The 12008-nt window shown below is 37.4% G+C and overlaps 1 protein-coding gene across 1 annotated transcript in view; it reads right to left on the reverse strand.

Annotated features, from left to right (window-relative positions):
* LOC101892452 (homeobox protein B-H2-like) overlaps positions 1 to 11147 on the reverse strand; it is a 71018-nt gene extending 59871 nt beyond the window's left edge. The window contains exon 1 of the mRNA XM_005185831.4: positions 9922 to 11147. Coding sequence (XP_005185888.2) covers positions 9922 to 10768 — 847 coding nt within the window. The 5' untranslated portion in view covers positions 10769 to 11147. The remainder of the gene's footprint in view (positions 1 to 9921) is intronic.
* Between the last annotated feature and the right edge of the window lie 861 nt (positions 11148 to 12008).

Raw genomic sequence — 12008 nt, forward strand, 5'->3', positions numbered from 1 at the left:
CAACTTTGTGAAATTTTAATACATGGATCGCTTTAATGAATTCTTAAATTTGTAAAACCTTAAAGGAAAGGGTATGTTTCCCCTAAGAACCTGAAGAGTGAAGTTGCAACTAATTTCGGTTGTCTGGGAGTCCCATATGTGTACCGATTTTTTGCGAAAGAAGATTTTATCTATGTCAAATCGCATCTGATTCGTTTAACAAATATTGTTAAAAAACTAAAGCTCTTTAATCGGAAGTTATCGTTTAATGTGGACTATATCAATACGCGGACTTTTATAGGCAGTTCCTGGCAATAATGGTTTCACTAAATGGCCAAAACACCAAAAATTTAAAACCAGTAAGAAAAGGTCAAAAGTCGGACGGGGACGACTATATGATACCCGTAACATAAACAGTTAATTTTGGGAATTTTTGTAGGAAGTAGGTCATAACAACTATAAACCTTATTTGAATACGTATCATGACATGAGAGTAGTCACAATTTGCGAACTATATCCAACTCTGAATCGATTTTCAATAAAGATGTATATGGAAGGTATATACAAATCTGAAGCGATCTCTAAAAAAATTTGGCAGAAGTATTTCCGAGCTGTGTCTGATGTACTGTACCAATTATCCTTGTTATGGACTTTAACACCAAACCTGCGTTTGATACCTGATAGCAAATATCATTCTTGTGGAGTGTATATTACTCATGTTTTTGAACTGATATTGGCCATTTGGTGCACAAATAACCCGAAATCGGTTGAAGTTTTATCTAAATTTGAGCCGATGCTCACCGATTTCAATAGGGTTCAACCTTAGTTCAAACAAGAATTGTTTGGAAAATTTCATCTCAATCGGATAGTTAATGCGACCTGCATTTAGTATGTATGTATGTACTAACAAGTAAACAAGTAAGTAGGCTGTAGCATGGTACAATGAAGAGAAGGTAGGCCAACTTTGAAAAAATTGCAAGTATAGAGGTCTGCCTGTTTGGCTTGTAATGTCAGAATTAGTATCAAAATAATAAAAAAATCAAACAACTTTTTGCATTTATTTTGAATAAATAATTGAAAACCCCGAAAACTGAATGAAAGGTCAGCACTTCTTTTCAAAACCTGGTTCTATATATCTCTAAAGGATTATTTCGCTACAAAAACTCTAGATTTTGTCAATGCATACGATGAAATAAACATTTTGATAACATCCGAATCTTAATGTTTTCTGAACAATTTTTTTGTTATTGAAAAGAAAAAACATACATAAACTAATAAAGATGACATATTAAGCCAAGATAATAAAAAAATTGAAATCATATGGTATCATAGCCCTACCTTGATATCATTGTACCATGGGCTGCAGTATCCATTACGAACTTCAAATATAAAATTTGAAATAATTCTGGTGAAAAATGTCCCTAAAATCATTAAAATACAGAATATCGGGAGGTACCGTTATAAGCGGGCTTTACGAAGAAACCAAGAAACCGAAGAAAAATACCAAATCTCGGGAGGTACCGTTATATGGGGGCTCTACGAAGTCGTAAGCCTGCACAGATAATTTTCTGTCATAGGCTGTAGCATCGATCACGAACATCAAATACCAAATTTGAAAGAATTCCGATGTATATTGTCGCTAAAAATCATCAGAATACCGATTATCGGGAGGTACCGTTACATGGGGGCTATACCAAAACGTGGACCTACATCGCCCATTTTCAATACCAAAAGTCCTGCAGACATGATATACATTTAAGTAAAATTTTATCAATCAACTTCAATTCGTTCGGAATTTAGAGTGATTTCCACAGACGGACAGACGGATACACGACGGACATAAAATTGTATCGACATAGAATTTTATGTTGATCAGGAATATATATACTTTGTGGGAACTAAAATGTATATTTCGAGGTGTTACAAACGGAATGACAAACTTAATATACCCTCCGCACTATGGTGGAGGGTATAAAAAGTGCATGAACTTACACCGCAACAGAAAGAAAATAGACTCAAAAGAGCTTAAAAGTTGCTTCGCTTGATCGAAAGTTGTGAACAGCCGAATTTAGTTTTCTCCGATGAGAAAATATTTGTTGTCCAGCATTTTGTAAACCAACAAAATGATCGTGTTTACTTGCCAAAGAGGTCAGCAGAAAATGTGCACCTTCGGTTGGCTACCAGAACTCAAGCGTCGGCCATGGTGATGGTGTGGGCCGCCATAACAGCCGATGGTCGCTCTCCGTTCAGAATAAATACGGAATATTATCGCGAAAATATTCTGCAGGGTGCATTAAAGCCTTGGGCATGCAAACATTTTGGCCGCAGACCTTGGACATTCCAACAGGTTTTAGCACAATCGTACTCAGCACGCTCCACCCAAGAATGGTTACAAAAAGAGATTCCTCGCTTTATTTCTAGCTCACGATGGCCACCAAAATCTCCGGATACCAATCCGTTGGACTATTGTGTCTGGAGTATTTTGGAAAGCAAGGTTGGCACTAAAAAATACCAAAGTTTCGATCACCTCAAGCAAGCGCTTAGCCGGGAATGAGCCAAAATACCGCACAGCATCATTCGGGCAGTGTGTGGTTTCATTGGCCGTTTGAAGGCCATTATTCGTGCAAAGGTGACCAATTCGAACAAATCTAAAGTTATTCTAAAATTTGATGCTATTTTCGACATTTTTTGCTTTCATTCAATAAAATTTTAAAAAAAATGTAAAAATTATGGCGTTTGACTTTGTTGTAGTTTTTTTCTCACCCTGTATAACTTATTTTGTTGGAAAGATACCCAAATTCGGCAGTTCACAACTTTCGTTGTTGTGTAAGTTCTTGCATTTTTTGGAATTTCAATGGCACTACCCCGAGCTCATTTTTCAAAATTTTTTCCGAATGGAATATTGTGATATGTTCAGCTCACGAGCAATTTTTCGGCCACTGCAACGTGGGTTTCGTTCAAGTCGTTTCTTTACTTTTCGAACCATTTCTGCTGATGTTTCTGTTTTCTTACGTCCATTTACTTGACATCGGCTACGCTACCAGTATCACGGTAACAAGCGATGGTACGAGACACAAAAGATTTATTCACATTTAAATGCTGGTGTGCTCTAACGATAGCCACTTTGCGATTTTCCAACCAAATATAAAGAAATAACACTATCACGCTTGAATTCCATCACGAATAAATTTTTTTCTGGAAAATTCTCACAAAAATGCTTTTATACGCTTGTAAACAATATAATGTGCTGTCACTGGAATAATTTTAACAGCTGTCGAACGAGTAGCTTAGGAATGACAACAGTCTGAAGTTGGTTGCAGTTTTTTCATCTCACCCTATATAATTGGCCCTGGAACAAAATTGGAACAAAAAATTGTCTACGCAGGTCCACGTCTTCGTATATGCTCCATACCTTCCGATATTCGGTATGTTGATCATTTTTAGGACATTATTCATCGAAATTCTTTCAAATTTCGTATTTGAAGTTCGTAATGGGTAATACTGCCTATGAGAAAATAAAATCACGCATGCTGGTCCCCGACTTCGTAAAGCCCCCATATAACGATTATCCTTTGAGCAACATTTTTCGCAAAATATTTTCTAAATTTTTGAAGTTCCTTAAAAATGATGGAGGGTATTAAAAATTAGGACCCGGTTCATCTTAGCTATTTTTTATACCCTCCACCATACTATTCATTTTGTCATTCCGTTTGTAACTCATCGAAATAATGATCTTAGACCCAACAAAGTATATATATTTTTGATCAGGGTAAAATTTTGTGACGATTTAGCCATGTCCGTCTGTCTGTCTGTTGTAATCACGCTATCGTTCGAACGAATCGGGATAGAAGGCTAAAATTTTGCACACATTTTTATTTTGCCAGTAGGCAGGTTAAGTTCGTGAATGGGCCATGTAGGTCCACATTTTCATATAACGGTACCTCCCGATATTCGGTATTTTAATGATTTTAGCGACATTATTCACCGGAATTGTTTCATATTTGGCATTTGAAGTTCGAAATGGATACTACAGCCTAAGGCAGAAAATTGTCTATACAGGTCCACGTCTTCGTATAGGCCCCATATAACGGTACCTCCCGATATTCGGTATTTTGATGATTTTAGCGACATTATTCACCGGAATCGTTTCATATTTGGCATTTGAAGTTCGAAATGGATACTACAGCCTGAGACAGAAAATTGTCTGTGCCAGTTCATGTCTTCGTATAGCCCCCATATAACGGTACCTCCTTATATTCGGTATTTTGATGATTTTAGCGACAATATTCTCCGGAATTGTTTCATATTTGGCATTTGAAGTTCGAAATGGATACTACAGCCTGAGACAGAAAATTGTCTGTGCAAGTTCATGTCTTCGTATAGCCCCCATATAACGGTACCCTCCGATATTCGGTATTTTGATGATTTTAGCGACATTATTCTCCGGAATTGTTTCATATTTGGCATTTGAAGTTCGAAATGGATACTACAGCCTGAGACAGAAAATTGTCTGTGCAAGTCCAGGTCTTCGTATAGGCCCCTTATATCAGTACCTCCTTATATTCGGTATTTTGACGATTTTAGGTACAATACTCACCGAAATTGTTTGAGATGACGTATTTGAAGTTCGTAATGAAAGCTACAGCCTGTACATAAAATTGTCTATGTAGGTCCAGATCTACGTATAGCTCCTGTATAACGGTATCTCCCTATGTACGGTATTTTGATGATTTTGGCTACATTATTCACTGTTCATTTCAAGTTTCGAATTTGAATATAGTAACGGCTTATGACAAACAATGCCTATGTAGGTGCACGACGTACAGGCCCTTATATAAGGCTGTATTTGGTATTTTTAAAATGAATTTTTGGCGAAAGTTTTTTGGCCGTTAAATTATGACTTATTTCTATGCCGGTCCCACTGTCTTTACCCCAAAATAAGCCATGACTTTGCTCTCCACTGTAAATTAACAACAACAACAACAAAATCTCAATTAATATAATGTTAGTGGAATTTCCGTTAAAGGTAGATGCGAATGCACACACACATATGCTTATACATAAGAATGATTTGTTTCAACATTCATTCAAACAAGCTTCTCCATTTCATTCACCCGTCGATCCTTCCGCCCGAAAACATTTTCAACGTTTTTACGCATTTATTGAACAATTACTTGAGTTGTTTTCATTTAGAGCAGCATCTCGATGATGATTTTTCGTTAAATTTTTTCTTCTTCTTCCTTCTCCTCCTCTTCATTCATTTCAATTCATGCTGACTTTACGTTACTTGGCTATAGATTTCAACGCAAATGTTTTCCTCTCCTTATATGGAGGTTGTGGAGGTTTTCATTCAAGAATCATATTTGAAGTTGGCCCATAAGCTGTGTTGTGTGTCTCTGTCAGTTTGCCTATCAGCCTCTTTGGAAGCAAATGGGGTGAGGACAACACATACAACTGGCCGCTTACCATTGAAGACTGTGTAAACGTTGTTGATTTTTTCGGTTTCTTTAAGCCGCTTAAACGATTAAAAAACGTAACAAACTCTAAGAAAATGTCACAAATGTCGATCAAACTCAAAATGTTAAGAAAACGAAAACGGCCAAAAGTTAATATTGGCCGGGCGGACGGACGGACAAACCGATATGTGTGTAAGGCAGCTTACTGCCAGCTATTCAATGGCAGCAGCGGCAACAACAACAATATCACCTTGTTAAGAGATTGTTTACTTTTAATTGAATTTAATTTTTCACTTTTCCTCTTCGACTTCTTATTTTTTTTTTTTTTTTGTTTTTGGTTTTCGTCCAAAGAGAAGTCAACGACAGCTAGCCGGGCAGTCAATCAGCCATCCATTGAACCAGCCAGTAAATGTATTTAGGTTTGTTGCCGCTACCGATGTTGTTGTCGTTGCAATGTCTAAATTTCTATTGAAATCGAAACAAAATATCAGTTACATTTCAATTTTGTTGTGATCATTTGTTTCCATTGTTGTTGTTGTTGTATTTTTTTATTTATTTCAATTTGATCTTGCCATAATATTAAATTACACTTCACTGCCGTCGTTACACCAAAAAGAGGGGGTGTAAATGTCAAAATGAAAAGTTTTGACAGGTCTCATCAAACAGTTGTAGATTGCCTGTCACTGCTGTGGAATGGTTCAATGCTTAGGCATTCAATCCCTCCAGCCAATCTACGGCTAAATTAATCTTAAATGTTTTCAACAACATTGTAGGAGGTTTAGTATTTATCTAGCTTATTTAAAGTATCACCCCGAAAAAAATCCCTTCAATATAACAGTCGGGCAAGGTGTGTCCATTTTAGGAAGTTTTGTTTATTATAGTTGTGCTATGAACCTTAATGCTTAGTAAAAAACGGCAGCCAATGGCATTTCCTGGTGCAAACTACTTTTACTGGATCATCAGAGATATTTTATATATTTATGTGATGCGATAGTAAATATATATAAATATATTAATATATATATTTTGGGAGAAGTCGTAATTTGTATAAATTCCTGGAGAAACTTACAGCCATTTCTTAAGACCTTTACCCTAGGCCTTTGAGAAAATTTAAATAAAAACACGTAAAAAAGCTGTAAGTTCGGCCGGGCCGAACTTTGAATACCCTCCGCCATTTGGTACAAATTTGACAATTTTCTGAAAAAAATTCTGTTAAAATCTAAAAAATATCGAAAATAGCCGTATATTAGCGTCTATACGACGACGTGGACCGGTATAGGCAACTTTTTCATAAGCTATTACAATAATCAAATGCAAAACATGAAAAAAAAAATCTGCTTATAATGTAGCTAAAACCATCAAAATATTGAATATAGGGAGGTTCCATGGGGGCTATAAAACGTGGACCTGCACAGACAATTTTCTGTCTATGATTTTAGATTTTAGAAGTATTTTTCAACGGACCTTTTTTTGAATATTTGCAAATTCTTCCAAATGGTGAACGGTATTACAAGTTCAGTTCTGTCGAATCTATTGCTTTTTATTTGTTTTTATTAAAAATTATCTATTTGTTAAAAAGTATCTAATAGAGAACTTTACGCAACAGAATGTGGGTCCTATTGTGTACTCCAAATCCCAACCATAAGATATATGAAAATATGTTTGAAAATCATCCAACTGTTGAATGTTCAGGGTTTCCAGTATATGGGAGCTATACGAAAACTTGTACATGGGCAGACAAGATATGGGACCTTTTGTGAACTCCAAATATCAACTTTGGAAAAATCCATTGAAAATGTGTTTAAATTCACCTAAATACCGAATATCGGGCATTATGGTATATATGCTGCCATTTGTAAGCCACTCGTCCGACAGCTGTTAAAATTATTCCAGTGACAGCTCATAATATTGCTTACAAGCGCACAAAAGCATTTTGCTGAGAATTTTCCGCAAAAAAAGTTATTCGTAATGGAATTCAAGCGTGCTAGTGTGATTTCTGTGATATTTGGCTGGAAAACCACAAGTGGCTATAGTAAGGGCACTCCAGCATTTAAATAAATCTTTTGTGTCTCGTAACATCGCTCGTTACCGTGATACCGGTAACGACGTCAAGGAAGTGGACGAAAGAAAACAGCAACATCAGCAGAAATGCTTCGAAAAGAAAAGAAGCGACTTGATCGAAATCCGCGTCGCAGTGGCCGAAAAATGGCTCGTGAGCTGAACATAACGCAATATTCCAGTCTGCAAATATTGAAAAATGAACTCGGGGTAAAGCCATTGAACTTCCAAAAAGTGCAAGAACTCACACCGCAACAGAAAGAAAATAGACTCAATCGAGTGGTGAACTGCCGTTTGGGTTTCTCCGTTGTCCAGCAGTTTGTAAACAAACAAAATGACCCAAGAATGGTTACAAAATGAGGTTCCTCGCTTCAGTACCAGCGCACAATGGCCACCAAAATCTCCGGATACCGATCCGTTGGACTATTGTGTCTGGAGTTATTTGGAAAGCAAGGTTGGCACTAAAAAATACCAAAGTGTCGATCGTCTCAAGCAAGCGCTTCGCCGGGAATGGGCCAAAATAACGCAGAGCAACAGTCGGGCAGCGTGTGACTTTTTCTTTGACCAGTTCGAACAAATCTAAACTTATTCTAAAATTTGATGCTATTTCCGACATTTTTGCTTTCATTCCATAAAATTAAAAAAAAAAATAAAAATGTTGGCGTTTGACTTAGTTGCAGTTTGGCGTGCACGTCTATTTCTTGATAATTTGGGAAAAGTCATATTTTTTATATCTCGATCTCAATAAAATTTGGCAGAGATATTTTCGAGCAGTATCTAATGACCGGTATCAAATACAATTTTTATACCCTCTACCATACTATGGAGGGTATATTAACTTTGTCATTCCGTTTGTAACTCCTCGAAATACTCATGTCAGACCCAACATATTATATATATTCTTGATCAGCATAAAATTCTAAGTCGATTTAGCCATGTCCGTCTGTCTGTCTGTTGTAATCACGCTATCTTTCGAACGAATTGAGATAGAAGGCTAAAATTTTGCACACCTGTTTATTTTTCCAGTAGGCAGGTTAAGTTCGTAAATGGGCCATGTAGGTCCACGTTTTCATATAGCCCCCATATAACGGTACCTCCCTATATTCGGTATTTTGATGATTTTTTCTCCATTATTCACCGGAATAGTTTCAAATTACGTATTTAGAGTTCGTAATTGGAACTACAGTCTGTGACAGAAAAATGTCTATGCAGATCCAAGTCTTCGTATAGGCCCCATATATCAGTACCTCTATATATTCGATATTTTGACGAGTTTAGGTACAATACACACCGAAATTGTTTGAGATATCGTATTTGACGTTAGTAATGGATGTTATAGCCTGTGACAGAAAATTGTCTATGTTGGTCCAGGTCTTCGCACAGCTCCGATATAATGGTACCTCCCTATATACGATATTTTGATGATTTTAGCTACATTATTCACCGTTTATTTCAAGTTTTGAATTTGAATATGGTAATGGCTAATGGCATACAATGCTTATGTAGGTCCACGTCGTAGAGACCCCAATATAACGGCAATATTCGGTATTTTTAAAATTTAACAGAGTTTTTTAAGGAGTTTATTTTTTTAAATTTCCAAATTTGTTCCAAATGGTGGAGGGTATTCAAAGTTCAGCCCGGCCGAACTTACTGCTTTTTAACTTGTTATGGAATGCATATTACTCATGTGAGGGTTTTTTTACACCAAATCGGATGAAAAATACACATGGGAGCTATATCTGAACCTATTTTCACCAAAATGTGAAGCACTCGCTTTTAGACTAAATTCCGTCCAAAGTGACAATAGTCAGTTCATTTGGGCTGATATTAATAATTTGGCGCCATTAAACCACCCAAATCCGGCAATTACGACTGAATTCATCCTAGACCAGTACTTCAAATCGGTTCAGATATAGCTATAGCTCCCATATATATGTTTTATCCGATTTGGGGTTTAAAGTCCCTCACACGCGTAATATGCATTCCACAAAAATGATATTTGATACCGGACATCAGATACTGCTTGAAAATACCTCTGGCAAATTTTATCGAGATCAGTTCAGATTTACATATTCACCTGATTTTAAGGTCATTGTCCACCATATATGTAATATCAGCCCAAATTGGATAGATTTTTTTCAGAGTTTGATATAGTTCTCAAATTGTGACTACTCTAAAGCCAACCTCCAAAAAGGTTACTTTTTGGCACATAATAAATGGAAATATTAATTTATTGCTAGTTCCGACCTCAGAAATGGATTCGAAAGTCATTTTTGGGTGCGTTTTTAATAAATTGATTAAACATGTCTTAATCATCCAGACGTTTTGGGGTAGTTGTGAAATTTTGGCACAGAATTATTATTATTTTTTTTTTATTTAAATGCAAATTGCATTGCCTGGGACGAAATTGCCAAAAATAATCACTTACCACAATCACTGTCACTATCGTCTATTGTGCTGGCCTGGTCGCCACTTACACTGCTATCACCGCCGCCGCCTCCACCCGCAACACCCCCACTACCACCATTTCCCGCACTACTGCCAATGGCTATATCCCTAGGATCACTTCGCAAATATAACGGCTGGGGTGAGCGTGAGCGGTCGTCGGGATCCAGATTTTGGGAGCTCTGTGTTGCTGCTGTCCGATATGCCAGATCATCTAAATCTCGCAAACGTTCTCGTTCATTGTGGCGCTGCATGGCGGCATAATGAGCACTGGCGGCAGCACCAAGCATTTCACGTCCGCCGGCAACGGAAAATCCCATTAAGGCCGATTGCGGTAAATGGGCCAGGGCATGAGGATGATAAGGTGGAAAGTGTGAAGAGGTTCCGGCTGGTGATGATGATGAAGACGACGACGGCGGTGGTGGGGGTAAATGATGTTGTAACGAAGATGTGGAGGAGTGAAGTGGTGGTGCTGGCGGCGGCGGTGGTGAAGAATTTGGAGAATTATTATTTTGATGATGACGATACTGAAGACGATGATGACGTTGTTGTAATAGATGCTGTTGTTGAGCGATGTAATGTTGTAAAGCGGCCTGATGTTGCTGTTGCGGATGTTGATGCGAGTACGGTGGTGGCTGAGGATTTGGAGGTGATACCGGACCCGCTGCTTGATGTGTTTGTTGGGCTGACAAAATATCCGTTATCATAAAACGTGATCGCGATGCATGCAAGGCCGTGGCCAGTGGGTCGGTGTTCGCCCGAGCTGGTGACAAATCTACCGACGAAGGATTTGTAGCCGTTGTGGACATTTCCGGAGGCATAGTTGTCATTTGTTAAATATTTTGTTGGGAAATTTATGAATTATTTTACGTAAAAAAATTAACGAAAATATTGCACTTGAATGAAGTTGTTTTGAATTTTTTCAAATTGTTTTGAAAAATTATTTTTTCACTTGACACTTGAGCTTGGAAAACTTTTCGTTTGAAGGATACAAATAACCGATTAATTGATATTATGATTTTTTGCAATTATTTTTGTCATTTGCAAAACTAAAACTACAATTTGATTTATTATTGCTTTTTATTTATTATTATTTTTTTATTGTTGTTAATCTCATCAAATCATACGTCTGTCTCATAATCATAAATAAGCATACGGCACAGATTTCACGTCTTAGCTTAAATGCTGTTCGACCGATACTAAAGCCTTACCAGGTGCTTTGGCAAGTCAGTGTTTTCTGTGGACATGTGTGTGTGTTTGTGTGAGTGTAATTTGGTGGGGGGACTCCAGCAATGGGAGAAGAAAAACCAGTAATTTTTAAATTGCTCCCAGTGTTTTTTTTTTTGTCTTTGCCCACCTTCCTAACCCACTCACTAATGACTCCATTCTCTTTGAATATTTACACAACAATAAGGTTGGCGCTCTCTCTTCTTCTTTTTCATTTCTACTCTATTCATTCAACCATAGAAACTCCCCTTTTGCAAGTTGCTCTCCACCATAGAGTTGTGCTCTTCTAGCAACAGTGTTTGTTGGAGTAAAGTATTGCCACACATTTTAATGGGTTTCATTGGAGCCCACTTGTGCTCTCTCTGCCAAAGCCTTCATATTGTTTGCTCACTGTCTGTGTGTGTGTGTTGTGCGTGGCTATTCCTTCTGCATTGTTTGGGGTGGTCATTTATTGGTCATAATTGTTTTCAATTGACATTCATTATTCTCCTATAAAAACAATTTTGTTCCCCCTCTCGTGTTTCTGAAATTACTCAACAATCAAATAAATGTTGTTACTCTCCCGGGCTCATCGTCATCGCTAAAACACAGTCAATTGCTACTCATCCATATAAATCAACACAATTTGGATTTTTTTATACCCTACAACACTATGTGTTGGGGGTATTATAAGTTTGATTGGCCCAAAAATTATGTAACACCTCGAAATATTGGTTTCCCATATAGGAAAGTATATATGGATCTTCCTAGCTCGCCGAGCTGAGTCGATCTAGCTATGTATGTCCGTCCGTCCGTCTGTCCGTCTGTCCGTCTGTCCATGTTAATTTGTAATCACTCTACAGG

The sequence above is a fragment of the Musca domestica genome, unplaced genomic scaffold, assembly GCF_030504385.1.
Source record: "Musca domestica strain aabys unplaced genomic scaffold, Musca_domestica.polishedcontigs.V.1.1 14, whole genome shotgun sequence".
NCBI classification, from domain to species: domain Eukaryota; kingdom Metazoa; phylum Arthropoda; class Insecta; order Diptera; family Muscidae; genus Musca; species Musca domestica.